Raw genomic sequence first — 18533 nt, 5'->3', positions numbered from 1 at the left:
TCAGGGACAAACACACACACACGCACGGGGAAGAATGGACAGGCCTGTTATTTCCCAAGAGGGAAAGGACCCACTGGCAGCTGAAAGCAACACTCCTTCACTCGCTTAACCGCTTCATAGTATACAGCACCAATTAATTTTTAAAAGTACAACTGTTCTGCATTTAAGGCCATACATGTTGTAACAGTTTGGATTCCACATGCGTAAATTATTTATACCATTAACGTCCGTGATACCAGAGTGCCACAGTACGCGCATCACTGAGAGGTAAAATCGAAATAAGGCAGCATGTAGCTCATTGCATTTAGAATAATCCCCTCGGGATTTAATTGTAAATTGGAAGGAAAGGATATTAAACATTAATGATGCCGGTCTGAAAGTGTCTTGACATAACCAGACAGGAACCACAGCAGCAAGTGAAAGTAAAACACGTCGCGAAACATGAGCTCGTGCTCTTCATTTACACTCTAAATTAGTGCAAAGAAACAGAAATGAAAAAAGTCACATTTGCTTTGATGCAAAATCAGACTATTTTAAAAACATAAGGAAATGCTTATGGCCTGATTTAGGCTTGGAAAATGTAAACAACCTCAAGCAAATCTAAATATTGATTCTGAAACTGCGGTGAAACAAAAGGATACAGTATAAATGCCAACAAATAAAATGGAAAAAAAATCTTTCAGGGCATCCAGTGACTGAATTTGGTAAGGGATTTTATTCAGAAAAAGTCTAATACCTGTGAAAGAAGCTCAAAACAAGAAGCATAATTATCTGCAAAGAAAACTAATCTATAACAATGACTCTCCAACAGCGAGCACACAGGCAGGACAGGGTCAAGATGCTTAAGAGGAAAAAAGTAGAATGAAATGACAAGATGTTCTCATTCTTGTCTTCAGTTCTTATTATACTTTGAGATTTCATTTTGAGTTTAATGTCATTTCTTTCACTGTTTTCTACAGAGATTGAGGGCTGGGTTGTGCAGTGAATACAGTACTAAGTTAACCACTGGAAAAGGTATGTTTTTAGATTGTTATGAAGTGTCTTTAAAAATCTAGATACAATGGGTATCACATGGCTAGTGTCTGATGTTGACCGAGACATAGGGTTGCCAGATTCAGTGATCAAAGGAATCGTGAAGTTTACCGTGGTTTACCTTAGTTCATTAAGCTGTGGGTAAATGATTATGGGCCTAGCAACAGTCCAGGAAGACAGCATAAAACAGGCAGGTACAGAAGAGGTTAAAGTGAAGGACAGTAAAGAAGGAAAAAGAAGACAAGGGACAAGCAAAGGGGAAAGCAGGAGCTTCAGATCACCTGGAAAGATCAGAATAGAGCCTAGTATATGAAGCCTGTCAAGGGAGCTTGCTCTTCTGTGATTTATAGGGAACGTTGATTTCCTGTGTAAAGAATCTCTTGGCTAAAAACAGCCTCCCCTGGTTTGTGGGTGCATTTTTAGAACAGACAGATAGGTTCACATTCATTTAGTGGCATCCGGGCTTACAGAGGGAGAGAGATTTAACCACAGGTTAAGAAGGCAGCTCGTCTCCTCTTTTGGCCTTTGTAGGTGTTATGCAAGAGTCAAATACTTGGCAGCCGTCTGGGATTTTTCTGGGTGGTTAGTACGTTGGGCCTTTGGGACATCGTGTGTGTAAATTTGTAAACAGAGTAACCCGTGTTGTATGTTTATGTTGTGTGTTGTTTAGTGTGTGCAGTGTCACTTTTAATAAATGTTTGCTTAATCAAGTGTGCCTGAATTATTTACTCTTTTCACCAAAGCTGTGACAGAGAACAAAGAATTCATGTGCCTCTAACTACAATATACCAACTGCTCATGTATATTCCTGGACAAAAACTTTAAAAACTGGGGGGTTATGATTATTTAAATTATTGATTTATCTGCTCGGCCTATTTCCTGACATTCTCTATTTTCGTAACCCCCTATCTGTAACTATCATACCTGACTCACTGTGTCTAAGCTCGAAGAAGACTACTAAAGCTCTTTGCATCCTCTCCTGCCCCAGTTGACCAACCAGTCAAGAGGAAGTTGCGCTTCCTGGCCCGCGGGAGTCAGACAAATTACAAAATAACATGTGTAAAACATCACGGATTCAGAGCTCCCAACCAACACGACCCAGACACAGTTCCGTCGCACATTTCTCAGGCGGCAGTTTTACTCGTACCTGAATGTCTCGGTAGGACAGGAGCAAGTTGATGACGACGTCTGCCGACAGACACTCCATGTTGTCCACTCGCTGCCGGATCCGCTCCAGCTCTGCTGCCAGCTCCGCGCCACTGTAGACTTCCCGGGCTTTCCGGATTTTATTCAAAATGGTTTCATGTAAATACTGGCTAGAATAAAGCATAGGGTAACACAAGAGAACAAGTTCAAACAGCGCCTACATACAGTGCCTTGCGAAAGTATTCGGCCCCCTTGAACTTTTCAACCTTTTGCCACATTTCAGGCTTCAAACATAAAGATATACATTTTTTATTTTATGTGAAGAATCACCAATAAGTGGGACACAATTGTGAAGTGGAACGAAATCTATTGGATTTTTGAAACTTTTTTAACTAATAAAAAAATGAAAAGTGGGGCGTGCAAAATTATTCGGCCCCTTTACTTTCAGTGCAGCAAACTCACTCCAGAAGTTCAGCGAGGATCTCTGAATGATCCAATGTTGTCCTAAATGACTGATGGTGATAAATAGAATCCACCTGTGTGTAATCAAGTCTCTGTATAAATGCACCTGCTCTGTGATAGTCTCAAGGTTCTGTTGAAAGCGCAGAGAGCATCATGAAGACCAAGGAACACACCAGGCAGGTCCGTAATACTGTTGTGGAGAAGTTTAAAGCCGGATTTGGATACAAAAAGATTTCCCAAGCTTCAAACATCCCAAGGAGCACTGTGCAAGCGATCATCTTGAAATGGAAGGAGTATCAGACCACTGCAAATCTACCAAGACCTGGCCGTCCCTCTAAACTTTCAGCTCAGACAAGGAGAAGACTGATCAGAGATGCAGCCAAGAGGCCCATGATCACTCTGGATGAACTGCAGAGAACTACAGCTGAGGTGGGAGAGTCTGTCCATAGGACAACAATCAGTCTTACACTGCACAAATCTGGCCTTTATGGAAGAGTGGCAAGAAGAAAGCCATTTCTCAAAGATATCCATAAAAAGTCTCGTCTAAAGTTTGCCACAAGCCACCTGGGAGACACCCCAAACATGTGGAAAAAGGTGCTCTGGTCAGATGAAACCAAAATCGAACTTTTTGGCCACAATGCAAAACGATATGTTTGGCGTAAAAGCAACACAGCTCATCACCCTCAACACACCATCCCCACTGTCAAACATGGTGGTGGCAGCATCATGGTTTGGGCCTGCTTTTCTTCAGCAGGGACAGGGAAGATGGTTAAAATTGAGGGGAAGATGGATGCAGCCAAATACAGGACCATTCTGGATGAAAACCTGTTGGAGTCTGCAAAAGACCTGAAACTGGGACGGAGATTTATCTTCCAACAAGACAATGATCCCAAACATACAGCAAAATCTACAAAGGAATGGTTCACAAATAAACGTATCCAGGTGTTTGAATGGCCAAGTCAAAGTCCAGACCTGAATCCAATCGAGAATCTGTGGAAAGAGCTGAAAACTGCTGTTCACAAACGCTCTCCATCCAACCTCACTGAGCTCGAGCTGTTTTGCAAGGAAGAATGGGCAAGAATTTCAGTCTCTCGATGTGCAAAACTGATAGAGACATACCCCAAGCGACTTGCAGCTGTAATCGCAGCAAAAGGTGGCTCTACAAAGTATTAACGCAAGGGGGCCGAATAATTTTGCACGCCCCACTTTTCATTTTTTTATTAGTTAAAAAAGTTTCAAAAATCCAATAGATTTCGTTCCACTTCACAATTGTGTCCCACTTGTTGGTGATTCTTCACATAAAATAAAAAATGTATATCTTTATGTTTGAAGCCTGAAATGTGGCAAAAGGTTGAAAAGTTCAAGGGGGCCGAATACTTTCGCAAGGCACTGTAGCTTTAGACAACATCAGGCAGCTTTCAATGACCCCAGCTGGGCTCTAGCTTGCAGTATACGAATGTACTGCAATAGCTGGGGCCAGTGTAGCATTGTGGGTAAGCCGCTAGACTCAACCGATAGACTGTGGGTTCAGGTCACTGCTGTGGACACTGTTGCTGTACTCTTGACTGGGCTACCTGCGGCTCACAACTGGCAGTCCACTGAAGCTCAGCAGGCGTGAGCCTGGTCAGTTCCTGGATGGGAGACGTCCTGGGAAAGCTGAGGTTGCTGCTGGAAGAGGTGTTAGTAAGGCCAGCAGGGGGCGCTCACCTTGTGGTCTGTGTGGGTCCTAATGCCCCAGTATAATGTCCTGGACACTATACTGTAAAAAGGCACCATTTACAGCTTCCTGAGATATTTAACCATCCTCCTTAGTGACACATCTATTCATTGCGACTTGAACCTGTTTTCAAATCTGTACCAAAATTAAGTTAGTTTTATAGCCCTCCCGTGCTGTGAAGGTTTTTTTTTTTTATCGGAACAGAATTCAGCCAAAGTGCAAATACAACTTTTCCTGACTCATTTTTCCTGGAAGTAAACCTCAACATTGGCAACAGCACCTCTCCTAATGCTCAGAGTACCTCAATTGACATGCTTAAAGTGTGGCTTGAGAGTAAACCGAAAATAATGAGGAGTACCAACCCTATCAGTGAGCAGTCAGTGCTGAGACACTTCCTGTTCTGAATTATTCTTATGTTGTACTATTTCCTCCTTGTTGTTTATACAGCTTATGTCCTGTTGCTTATACGTACTGTTATGTCCTGTACTTTTAAAAATGCAGGAATAAAAACAGATAAACACCATCCCAAATGCAAAGACAGCTTAATCAGTATAAAGTGTTTTAGAATGTGTAACCTTTGGTAAAATTAGCAATTTCGGTCATAAGCACAATTGCATCAAACTGCACATTTCCTTTACCTACCAATGAATGGAACACAGTACTGGAAAGATACAGCTAATGAGATGAGTCCTACGGTTGAACTATGGCTGAATGTTATATCTCAATATGCCCATTAAACATTAGTGCTCTTTTAGGAAAGACAAGCAGTTCTAATCACTTCCATCACAGGCTCTTGATCAAATTATACACATTTAAAGCTTTGATGCATCCATCACATTTTCAGTAACATCACTGTTTGGAGATCGGAGAACGTTTCGATTTCACCGGCTTTGTAAAGGAAAGTATAACAGACACATATTTCATGAGACTTCTCATTTCACTACCTAAAACATTTCGTTTTAGCACATGACTGCAGGGGAACCAAAGCTAAATTTGGATAACGGCACATAGTCCTTCATGGCGCTTATGAAACTTACCAAGAATTGGTTTGCGAGACCTTCAGCAGCTGGACAAAGCGATCCACAAGAGGCATGCAGATGGGCCCGAGCAGCACCTCAAAGCTGGGCTGCATTAATTCCGTCAGTCCCTTCATCAGACTGCTTTCGCAGCAGTAGACTTTATTGTGCGGCGTCACCATATACGGTATAAAGGTATAATTCCCTGTACAGGTCTGGTAGAAACAAAACAAACATTTCAGCTGGAATGCAATTTTCAGGAACAGATCCTATGAGGCAACTTGTGAGGTTTCTTGGTAACAGCAGGAAGTCAGCATTTTGAAAGTATTTGCAAGAAACTGCAGCCTCAATATTAAAAGTAATGGAATTAGAATATTTTCAGATATTTATTATAATAAGGCTTGCTTTGCCCTCAGACCTAAGCTGGTTGAAAATGGTATTTGCTTTCATGATCATCACAACAGTCCCATACGATTTATGGTATCTTTAAGACTGTAGTAGTGAGAATGTTTATTGTTTGTAAATATTTGTACCATATTTTCACATTATTCAAACTCCGTCAACCCATTTTAAACGCATTTTTATCCAGTACAGGGGAGCTGGAGTCTATCCCAGTAAGCAATGGGCACAAGGTGAGACACACCCTGGACAGCTTGCCAGTCCATCTCAGGGCACACACACACACACTATGTTGTGCTAACTACTGCGCCAGCTGGACACCCTGAGCATTCAACAGTTTATCTGCTACCATCAAACACTCCTTTAGTTCAAGTCATGAGTCCTCATGAAGTAGTAACACAAAAAGATCCAGTGGTGATCCCCAAAACAACTGACCCCTGTGCCGTCCCAAAACGTGCATGAAAAGTACCAATTCTGTACTTTTTGTAATTCTGAACAAAGTTTGCAAAGAGGCTCTGAGTCAACTCTTTCATGATAGTTCAAGTAGGGAGCTGTGTCAGCATGTGTGGGCTGCAAAGGAACAGGTAAAGGTTTTATTCCACGCTGAGAAAAGAAGAAGAACACAATGTTTCCTTTCTTCTCTTTTCAGCATGGAATAAACCTTTACCTGTTACTTTGCAACTCTTTCATATCTCTTGCATGGTGTCCAAAAGGATCTACTGTATACAAAACTTTAAAGTGGGTTAGTTGATGGTTAAAAGTTTAAGATGCATTTAGTAGATTGTCCCAAACTGCATTCCAATCAATTAGCCTTTCTGCTAAATTAAGGTCTTTTCCCAAAATTTTGTTCACAATTTCAAAGCTATGGAGCTTTAAGCAGGTGTGTATATGTAATTGAGGGTCCTTCTGTTATTTAAAAGTTTAGCATTTTTAAAATGTATGTATTGATTTATTTATTTATTTTTCACCCACCCAGTCTATAATTACCAGATATTTCTTTATCTTGGTGCACCACTACAAACCCTGTATCTATACCACACTGGGAGGGTGAGGGCAGCAGGCTTGCTTGTCAGATGGCCCCACCTGCGTGAACCACACGCAGCGGCGTTACTGTGAAACTTACAGGCGCCGGGCTGGGTGTAGGAGCTGTGGCACAGGAAATACAGACGCTCCAGGCCTGGCTTTGCTCAACCAGCTGTAAGGCACTGTGGGTGGACCCCAGTCATAGTCAGCTAAAGACACAGCCAAGGTGCTGTCTCTGCCAGTTTGTGGAGGGCTCAGACAAGATGGGAATCTCCCACATCACCCTGCTGCTTTTGATGGTAATCAAATGGAAATGGGAATGATCCGCTGTCCTCTCTTACTCTTACTGAAGGAAGGCATTCGGTCGGGAGACGGTCACCCCATAAAAATTCATTACTTTCCAAATATTGTAGGACATAGCACACTTTTATTATTTATATGAAACTGCGCCTAGCAGAAATCGGCCTCAAGAAAAACATCCAAAAGGGAACATCCTGCACTGTGCAAAGCATTTTGTTTTTTTACTAAGTGCTTAATGCCTCATGTTATTTTGGGTAAAATACACTTGGGTGCTTATGGAAATGAATTCAAAACAAAGCGCTTAGCTTCTTGTGAATTTTTTGCATATGACATTTTAAGCAACATTTATAACACGAGACATCTATGCCCAAGTTTTTCTTTCATTAATTTATGCAACGGTCGCCATTTCCTTCACTGAACAGCTGTGCCTCTCTGAGCTTTTCTGAAACTCACTGTACTTTCTTTTGCATTTTTAAAAATGAAAGACCTGGCCTGGGAACCACATTATTTACCATTTTCTTTTACGGTATTAGATGAATGATGCACTTTTTAAAAAATACACACAAAATAATACATGCTTAATAAAGTTACAAAGTAAATCCCACTATGTAGAAAGGCACTAATTTCTAGACAAATGATTTCTCATACTTCACACTCGCTCTTCTGTTTCATAAGGGATGTTTTTATAAATAACTCATGACAGTTTTTTATGTTTACTGATTAGGAAACTCCAGTTCTATTTTTAACCCTGCCTTTCCACTGAACGGAGTTTGAGCAGAAAATGCTTCTCATCTTAAAATAATGCTTTCCTGCAAAAGAATGTTTTCAACATCTCTTGATTAACTCAGTGGGTCCAAAAAGCTTCTAGCATCGCCTTCTTTGCAAATACAATCAAACACACAAGCATGTGGTAAAAGTGCAAGCACAAAAAACCACAAACAAGATCAATCTTGAAAGCAATGACTGAAATACGAAATGCACGGTCTGTTGGTACTTCTAAATTAATGGTATCATTACAAAGGTGTTTCAAGATTACAAGAAAAAAAGGAACAAGTGGACATATACTGTATGTTATGCATTCCAAAAACTCATAAGTTTCCCAAAACCATACCAGTCACAGCGTTCTGGTTGCTGGGCGAATCTGGGCTCTAAGATGAACGTAATCCAGATTTTAAGTATCAATGGCTGCCTGAGAGCTGTTTGGTGTTTTCACAGCTACGCTCGGGTGAGGTCATTCTGACCATGTTGTGGGATTCTCCCGGACAAATATGTGCCCATTTTATCAAGTGTGGAGTCACAACCCTTGATGTAACACACAGTATGTCAAGGTGTTAGGCAACGGCAATAAGAACCACAATGGTGTTTTACGAACTACACAAGTCTTCAAAAGTGAATACAGGATCTGAGGTGCCGGCTTCCTAAGTGCTGTATGTACTCAAGCAACCCTGATCGTTTTGATCCAATTATTATTAAAGCAGGAGTAAAAGTGTTTTTATTTTGTAAATGTTTGGGAGATTGGCAAAGGCTTAGGCATACACAAACTAAAAGAACAATTGTCTTCTCCATTACTTCCCAGTCAATTTACTGGACTGTTAGGCCTAATTACCATTCAGCTCCTTCATGAATTATAAAAAAAAGTGACACTGAAAAACCATGCAGGGTGACTGCTGCTCCTAATAAGGAGCTGTATATAATGGAAATGCAATTCTGTGCCACATAATCACAGGGATTCTGTTAAACAGATACATTTATAATCCCCAAAAAATGCTTTACAAAAATGCCCCCTATCTGCACTTAATCCAACATCGGATATAAAAGTGACCTTCTAGTGAAGTTAATGGTGGCCAAGAAGCCAGAATCTTCACTTCACCAGCACCAGAGCGATACTTAAGGAAGGTCAGACATTTTGGCAAAATCAACATTCAAGTGGCTCATACTTATTGATAAAAGGAGAATGGCTTTTTGAAATAATTAAAATGCAAAAGATTGGAGCAAAATAAAGATTTCTACACAGGCAGCATAGGCAATTGCTGAGAATGAGTTTGACAATGTGACAGAAACCTTGAATAATTTGACTGTCACCATAAAAAATGTAACAAAATAATGTGTGTAACGGCAGACAAAATGCATGTGATGAGTTCTGCTGCTAAACCTGAAATGCAATTCCATGCCGCATATTCACAGGGATTCTGTATCAGCGGAGCAACAAGAACGTCATGAGGGGTCATTCTCTTGACACTTTCTTCCTACTAATAAAGTAGGGTTTTGTAAATATTTTGTGTTCATCTGTGGAGGGGGGCAGAGAAAAGCTTCTACTGCTTGGTAATGTGAAATTTGATGAATAATAATACTTTTTAATACAGGAGCAACCACAAGAACTTCGAAAAGGTGGCGCCTGTGTGCAGGAGTACACAACAGTATTGAAATGTTTCAGCCTCATCAGCATTATGACTTCCTCACGCTCAGGGTGTAGCCCCAGTGCATTTTCACTCTTTGAACCGTTGAAGGAAGGCTTTCAAGGGTGACAAGGTGCCACTGATCACCAGGTGCAACCAGGCAAACGCACAGCCTGAAGAAGTGGTACAGTCCAAAAGATGGTATCTTGACAAGCACAGATCTGAGAAGATCATCAGAAAACTTCAGAAGATGCTTTTGCAGTTACTGCATTTTCCTTAGAATAGCATCAAAAGTACATTACAGAACACAGGGGATTGAAGCTCACAACTTTTAGTTTCACTGACTGTCAATTACTCACCCCAGTCTCTTTGGTGCTCACTAAACCTAATCTCAAAGCACGCGTTAAAAACCTTACACCTCGTTATTGTCAATTATAAAATGTTATTATAAATACCGGCTAACTTACATCTGAAATGAGAAATCCTCTTTTGCCGGTCAGCCACTCTATTTAATTTCTGTTCATAGTTTTCTCGTTTATACAACTGTATATTCATTTAAAGTGCCAGTTTAAAAGTCTGATCTATTTTGAAACACTTACAGATAAAACAATCAAGAACTAACCTATACAGTGCCTTGCGAAAGTATTCGGCCCCCTTGAACTTTTCAACCTTTTGCCACATTTCAGGCTTCAAACATAAAGATATAATTTTTTTATTTTATGTGAAGAATCACCAACAAGTGGGACACAATTGTGAAGTGGAACGAAATCTATTGGATTTTTGAAACTTTTTTAACTAATAAAAAAATGAAAAGTGGGGCGTGCAAAATTATTCGGCCCCCTTGCGTTAATACTTTGTAGAGCCACCTTTTGCTGCGATTACAGCTGCAAGTCGCTTGGGGTATGTCTCTATCAGTTTTGCACATCGAGAGACTGAAATTCTTGCCCATTCTTCCTTGCAAAACAGCTCGAGCTCAGTGAGGTTGGATGGAGAGCGTTTGTGAACAGCAGTTTTCAGCTCTTTTCACAGATTCTCGATTGGATTCAGGTCTGGACTTTGACTTGGCCATTCAAACACCTGGATACGTTTATTTGTGAACCATTCCTTTGAACATTTTGCTGTATGTTTGGGATCATTGTCTTGTTGGAAGATAAATCTCCGTCCCAGTTTCAGGTCTTTTGCAGACTCCAACAGGTTTTCATCCAGAATGGTCCTGTATTTGGCTGCATCCATCTTCCCCTCAATTTTAACCATCTTCCCTGTCCCTGCTGAAGAAAAGCAGGCCCAAACCATGATGCTGCCACCACCATGTTTGACAGTGGGGATGGTGTGTTGAGGGTGATGAGCTGTGTTGCTTTTACGCCAAACAATCGTTTTGCATTGTGGCCAAAAAGTTCGATTTTGGTTTCATCTGACCAGAGCACCTTCTTCCACATGTTTGGGGTGTCTCCCAGGTGGCTTGTGGCAAACTTTAGACGAGACTTTTTATGGATATCTTTGAGAAATGGCTTTCTTCTTGCCACTCTTCCATAAAGGCCAGATTTGTGCAGTGTAAGACTGATTGTTGTCCTATGCACAGACTCTCCCACCTCAGCTGTAGTTCTCTGCAGTTCATCCAGAGTGATCATGGGCCTCTTGGCTGCATCTCTGATCAGTCTTCTCCTTGTCTGAGCTGAAAGTTTAGAGGGACGGCAAGGTCTTGGTAGATTTGCAGTGGTCTGATACTCCTTCCATTTCAAGATGATCGCTTGCACAGTGCTCCTTGGGATGTTTGAAGCTTGGGAAATCTTTTTGTATCCAAATCCGGCTTTAAACTTCTCCACAACAGTATTACGGACCTGCCTGGTGTGTTCCTTGGTCTTCATGATGCTCTCTGCGCTTTCAACAGAACCTTGAGACTATCACAGAGCAGGTGCATTTATACAGAGACTTGATTACACACAGGTGGATTCTATTTATCACCATCAGTCATTTAGGACAACATTGGATCATTCAGAGATCCTCGCTGAACTTCTGGAGTGAGTTTGCTGCACTGAAAGTAAAGGGGCCGAATAATTTTGCACGCCCCACTTTTCATTTTTTTATTAGTTAAAAAAGTTTCAAAAATCCAATAGATTTCGTTCCACTTCACAATTGTGTCCCACTTGTTGGTGATTCTTCACATAAAATAAAAAAATTATATCTTTATGTTTGAAGCCTGAAATGTGGCAAAAGGTTGAAAAGTTCAAGGGGGCCGAATACTTTCGCAAGGCACTGTATGTGCAATCTCCATTACAGGGGCTACTTACAAAAGGAAAACAAAAACATAATACTTCTCACAACAAAAGCCTGGGGATGTTAAACCAGGCTGTCTGCCCCTTTAATACCAAGCCACCTTATTTCACACTGTAAAGCCACTTACCTCAGCTAAGCTTTCAATGTGAGTTAGCACAGCTCCCACCTGCTGGGCCATATTAAGGACAAATTATACCCTTTGACAGCAGTAACCTTATGGTGTGAAGCCATGCGATACACAAATTGATCTTTCAAATATCTTCAAAAGTATATTTAAAGCTGAAAAACTAACATCACTCAGCCCAGGCTTTCACAGGCAAACAAAATCTCCATAACTGGAGGTTTTCTGAAGATCACTGCTACAATGATTCCATTTCATCAATCTCTGAATTGTATGACTATTATAAAATGGGACTGAGTGAGAGCTAAGAAACCATGCATTTTAATAAAATTAAAAGGCAAATACGTGCCAAAACCACCTCTTTTAAAGGAATGTAAGCTGCCATACTGCTATAGCGTCTCCCTATAAATGCAGGTCATTTGAAGCGGATAGTATTTTTACATTTATACTTTTTTTGGGATGGATGCAAGACAATAAACTAACGTGAGGTTTCACATTTAAGAAACTGAATGCAAAATTAGTGGAAGCAAAACAAGTGAAACCAGGTACCACGAGTCACAATTGCTCTCATAGTACAAGTACACTATGAAATAGAGAGAAAATATGTAATACAGAACTGAATGCTCCAATACTTAGTGATAAGTTAACCTTTCAAAGTGATTGGGATAAAAACACAAAAGGATGGATACTGGAGAACAAAAAGGTGAGTAAAATATATTAAAAAAGTATATCTATGAAACCCCAGAACAAATTTAATTTGGATCATTAATGTGATTGTTGATGACCTAACGGTTTAATTTGGCAGTCAATATAGAAGGAGCACAACTGACGTTTCTGAGCCCAAGTTTAAGTCATTCATACACCACCTGCTCTAGAAAAGGATCAAATGTGCGCTGTCAGGCTTTCTGCTTTAATTTTATATTGTGACTCACAGTGTCAATGGCAAAACTAAGGCAGAGGAAGAAGGAGAAATGCAGCTTTGACTGAAAACACTGCAGCCAGACAGAGGACCGGTAATCCATACGAGTCACTGCTGAACCGTCCATCTGCAGTTACTAGACCACATCGATTTTACAGCGCCTCGTAACTTCTGGACAGACATCCCAATCCATCCACACCCAGCAGAAATAAAAGCATCCATTTGGTCGCAGGGTATATAATATTAAACAATAAAATGTTATGAGCAGACAAAATAAATAAATATAAAAATAATTGTTTTCAATAACTGCAATCGCTATTATAACAACTGTATAACGTACAATTACTACATTCCATATAATTTAGAATATGCATTTATACTCACAGTGTTCTTCTGGCATATTATGTCCTGTAAAAGACAAAAAGTGAATACATCAATAAACAAAGGAATCGTTGTTCTACAGGATTCAGAAATAACAATGAAGTAGCAGAAACTGTAAATTAAAGGAAAATTGCACATTTTACATGGTCAACAATTTTATTTCATGCATCTCCTTTTTTTAAGGACAGTGTATACTGATTAGGAATGGGATGAAGTTGTTCCTTCAGAAATGTACCCTATTTTCTGCATTTATTAAATAATCCCAATCTTTCAGAGTACTTTCTTATATTTTACTACAGGTGTTACACGACAGTCTAAAACTCTTTAGCCTTTTTTTCTGGTTTAAGATTTCACCCGTTCATAACTCTCTTCCGTTTTGACACCATGTAAAACTGCGGGTGTGTGCGTTTCAGTCTGTGGGTCGGCTCCGAGACGGACCGGCAGCCTGTCCCCGGTGCACCCCACCCCGCCCCTGCTGCTGCTGGGATAGACTCCAGTTCTTCCTTCCAACATGTTGTAAGGCAGATGTTTTTTCGATTTCTATACAAATATAAACTCTCCCATGGTAACCATTTCTTCTATGTATGGACGTCCCCGATCGTATTATTCAACACAGCACTGTGATGGAGATCTGAATTTGGTGGCCCGAATGATGCTTCAGACAGTATAGCCCGTGTGGTACATGTAAGTCTGACCCTTGCAGTTTGTAGATTCTGCGAGCACAGATTCATCTAGGATAGTTTTCAGTGGCTGGATGCTGCTTTTGAAGAACACTTCTCCACCTCCAACATTCTGGTCTCAGAATGCAAAGTATCCACTCAAAGCTGTCCTAGAGCTTAAGACTACGTTTTTACAGTGCATAATGCTCAGTTAGTTTTTTTTACAGATTTACAATCTATAGTTGGAAGACCACAAGTTAAAATCCATTAAATTATCGTGAAATCAAACCAAGCTTTTTTTTACCTGACCAAAAAAAGCTTTGGTCATGCTGTACTAACTGGTATAATCTATACTGGATATACTGGTTGGGCATACTGTACTAACTTTTGTATACTCTATATTGAATTTTTCATAGGAGAGCGAGAGGTATAAATGTCCTTGTTGTTTAAATAGACCTTTACTTCATGTTCTTTATGCTTCACATTTAGAAACACTGCTAAGACTCAGGCACTTTAGTGCAAAACTAGTCTATGTGCATGGGGTCTCCAACAGATCTGATGGAAGATTTAACTGTTGCAAAATTAAACGTCAAAAACAAAGCAGATTAAGCCAACGACAACTACAAATAAATGAATTAACTTTGTCTTCAGTATTCAACCTTGCCTGCTGCTCTGTTACTTCTGTGCTTGCCCTGTTGTAGATGAATCATCTAACATTTTCTTTAACCCCGTTCCACCTTTTTTTCTGGGATGCATCAAATAACACTCTTCCCTACGCTTCTACATAAGGAGGCTCTCAACCTGCAGTTCCTGTTTTTGCTCACAGCTTTATAAAGGGGCTCTTTATCAGTCAAAACAGTAATAAATAGAATAAATAAATACTCAAAACATTTAAATGAAGATTGTGCATTACACATGATCTAATCTGCGATGATGAAGAATCATTAATGGTGACATCTTTCAAGGGACTTTTCTCCCCAACAGAGAGGGTTCTGTGCATCACTTGCTCCTAACGGATTATTAATACAGATACAGTTCGGTAGATAATGGCACTTGTTAACTTTGAAGTTAAGAAGAAGTGATCTAGAAAAACACAGCATGTGGTGTCACAGGGAAGATTTTAGGACGTGTACCTGCAGGGAGTGCAGCGAATCGGAGTTTGTGTCACAGTATAAAATGATATTATTGGCCATGCTGAAGCTCTCCCTCACTCCAAGGTGGTAGAAAAGGGAAGGCTGCCGGAACGCATCCGTCATTTCCACGACGGCGATGTCTGGGGACAAAAGAAGAGTGAAAAGTCAACGAAAACATTTCACGGCACGTGTCACGGTAAAGGCAGACGGCAGGCCAAGAAAACATCCAACGACGGATCCAAATTCCTCAAAAAAGAGAAGCGTTTCTCTCTCCCCCACCTGCAGCGCCATTACAATGGTGCAATTTACAGAAAGCCGGTATTTAAATATTGCATAAAAAGCGTGCGTTCGTATTTCGACCAATAAAACTAGCTCTTCATTGAAATAAACATGACAAAAAAATTGCTGAAAGAGCTAATGAAGGCAGCCAGCAGCCATTTTACCCTGTAAGTCACAGCTGGCAGTCCACTGAAGCTCAGCAGGTGTGAGCCTGGTCAGTACCTGGATGAGAGACCTCCTGGGAAAAACTAAGGCTGCTGCTGGAAGAGGTGTTAGTGGGGCCAGCAGGGGGCGCTCACCCTGCAGTCCATGTGGGTCCTAATGCCCCAGTATAGTGACGGGGACACTATACTGTAAACAGGCGCCGTCCTTGAGATGAAATGTAAAACCGAGGTCCTGACTCTCTGTGGTCATTAAAAATCCCAGGGCGTTTCTCGAAAAAAGTAGGGGTGTAACCCCGGCGAAAATTTCCAATTGGCCTTTACCAATCATGGCCTCCTAATAATCCCCATCTATGAATTGGCTTCATCACTCTGCTCTCCTCCCCACTGAGAGCTGGTGTGTGGGGAGAGTACTGGTGCACTATGGCTGCTGTCACATCATCCAGGTGGGGCTGCACACTGGTGGTGGTGGAGGGGATCCCCATTACCTGTAAAGCACTGAGTGGGGTGTCCAGAAAAGCGCTATATAAGTGTAAGCAATTATTATTATTATTATTAACGAATATCAAGCTATTCTCAAGCTCAAATTCCATTTTTTGTCAACCTTAACGGAGGCGCTGCCGCAGGAATGTCTCGGGTCGTGCTGCGATATCGGTTTTCACAACCCGCCAGGGTGACAGAACGATCTGGACTACAGAATGGGAAAAGCACTTGATAAAACGCGTGAAGTGTCTGGGTGGGTGAGGATCAGAGGTCTGTCTGAGGGTGCTAATCAGTCATAAGCAAACAGAAGTAAGTAAATAAACACATGTAAACATTCTGATTTAAATGATGATTGTTAAGTGCCAGTAAACAAACGATTCTACGTGATATAGTTATAGAGTATACAGTACAACCGAAAGGAGCTCTCAGGTTCTCATTAAAATGCATATGCAGCTTTACAATAGAAAATTCAAACATGACAACGTAGAAATGAATACAATCCTATGAATCCACAGAAACATTCATGGCAAGCAGCATGTATACAGTCAAAAAAATCTAAAACTAAAGCGCATTCTGCAGTAATTTTTCACCATATACAGCCATTCAAATATTACCATAAAAAAATACCCTGAAAGCGCACTTTTAAATTGTCAAACTGAGAAGTTTATTCCAATTCAAACACGCAGAAACCAACATGTCTAAGCTGATGGCTGCACATGCAGCATGCCACTGAAAGGGCTGTTTTGCAAGACAGCAACCAGAGGGGGCTGTCCCCAGCTGACTGGAGTTCCACCCTTCAAGCTGCTCATTTTAATGCCACCAGGAAGTGGTTTGTGCTTCAGACAGGTCTTTTAACACTTTTTCTTCGGTTTTTACCAGAAATGCAAGATAAACTTCAAACGACGTTCTTCCACCAAACAGGATGTGCTGCAAACAGGTTAAGGAAAACAAATCAACCCTCACTGGAAGAAGACAGTACAAAAATACGTTGATTGTGCCACGATAACCTATCGGCTTGTTTTCAGCAAGTACAGTAGAATAACCTTGGTCGTTAACTCTAACCTTCGGTTCACAATCGCTTTGCAAGGACCCAAAAAGCATTTGCAGCTTTCCTGGGCTGAATAAGCTCAGTCGTAACATTGATTCCTTTAAATGCATGCCAAGATTTGTGTACACAAATCATCACTTCTCTACAGCACAGGAGTTCGGTTATTAAATGTCCAATGAGCTTCTGGGGAGAGTTAAAAAAAAAATAATCTCTGCTTCGAAATCAGCTTTTCACAGAACAGCCACTGAGAGAAGAAGTGCCAATTAAAATGTTTGTTTTGCAAGGGCAGGGCAGGTCTGAGAGCTGATAAAAAGATATAAAACCCTTCAAACAGAAAATGCCAGAGAAACACCTGGGTGTGCAGGCTGATCTTTGTCCAGCTGAGTCTTAATGCTAAGAGAAATCCACATGAGCCTGTGCAGAGGCATTTTATTGTTATAGCATTGAAATTAGGTGAAATTCACATATGGAAGATATGTGAATATTTTATATTGGAAGAATGTTTTATACTATACTGGAAGATATTTTTTTTAAGGACAAGGCGGATAACAGAGGCCCATATTTTATTACGTTAAACTTTAACACATTCAGCACTAACACATTCGGTAAAAAAAACCCACACGGTTCCAATTTGTAGAGGGTATGTTGAGAGTGGGGGTCAGCAGAGCTCATCGCAGAAGTACTACACCCAGAAACACTTCGTATGGGAGACTAAGAGACTGCAGATGAAGAGCTGTGATTCAGCAGAAGCAGTGTGTTGAAGGAGCTCAGAGTTTGGGCCTCAAACACCTGGCAGGACAGCCTGTTACAGACACTCCATACTCTTTCCCTATGCTCTAGCCTACACAGTTTCTCATCATGATCCCGTGTCTTCGTTTCACCACTGAGTGCGAGATGGTTCTCTGGGTCGACCCAAACTATTCCCTCTAGGATTTTATACACTTGTATCAATCGCATAAATAATATAAATTGTATCAATTTTATACAATGGATCAAAGCGCTACACAATCCCCTTTGCTGTAGACTGAAGACGTTCAGCTCTTCCTTTAACCTGCATAAAGTATACACAAAGGCATAGAAAGTTCAAATAAAAACAACAATATCCGGTCCAATCATGTGGCACGGAGACTAAAACTGAACTTCTGAAAGGTCACCCTACTAGTGAGTTATGAGCAGGAGAGTTACCCGTCGGTAAAGCTTGAGCCGAACTTCCCACAGCTTCTCAGGTTTTCGGTTTGCCTTTTCACTGCTTCTCCACATCGCTTTGCCCTGATCGGTGCTGAACTTCATTTGCCAAGGGCTGGATCAGGACATTATTCTGTTTAACACGAACGGGTGGACTGACACGTCAGTCCTGCAAACAATAGACCCTGACTGTCTGCAGTCCACACAGTGCCAACAGCACGCTGCACATCGGCCATCTTTCCTGGATGCGTCACTTGATTACCATTTTAATTGTAATCCTAACCAGTTGAAGATAATTCTACTGTCTAACTGAGAGTTAAATGCAGGTCTGAGAGTGATATGCGTTCAACTACTTTCCATTACATTGACTAAATGCTCACGAACAGCCACGATGAAGAA

General features: G+C 40.9%; 1 protein-coding gene across 3 annotated transcripts in view; it reads right to left on the bottom strand.

Annotated features, from left to right (window-relative positions):
• The window catches only part of map3k5 (mitogen-activated protein kinase kinase kinase 5), an 85424-nt gene that overhangs the window by 39285 nt on the left and 27606 nt on the right, over positions 1-18533 (bottom strand). For all 3 annotated transcript variants that reach the window (XM_015354584.2, XM_015354590.2, XM_069196121.1), the window contains 4 exons: positions 14979-15118; positions 13190-13213; positions 5395-5588; positions 2180-2348 (listed from right to left, as the gene is read on the bottom strand). In XM_015354584.2, the coding sequence (XP_015210070.1) occupies positions 2180-2348; positions 5395-5588; positions 13190-13213; positions 14979-15118 (527 nt within the window). The remainder of the gene's footprint in view (positions 1-2179; positions 2349-5394; positions 5589-13189; positions 13214-14978; positions 15119-18533) is intronic.

This window comes from Lepisosteus oculatus, chromosome 2 (assembly GCF_040954835.1).
Source record: "Lepisosteus oculatus isolate fLepOcu1 chromosome 2, fLepOcu1.hap2, whole genome shotgun sequence".
In the NCBI taxonomy this organism is placed as follows: Eukaryota; Metazoa; Chordata; class Actinopteri; order Semionotiformes; family Lepisosteidae; genus Lepisosteus; species Lepisosteus oculatus.
The sequence above is the reverse complement of the archived record's forward strand: the minus strand, read 5'-3'. Positions and strand labels throughout refer to the sequence as shown.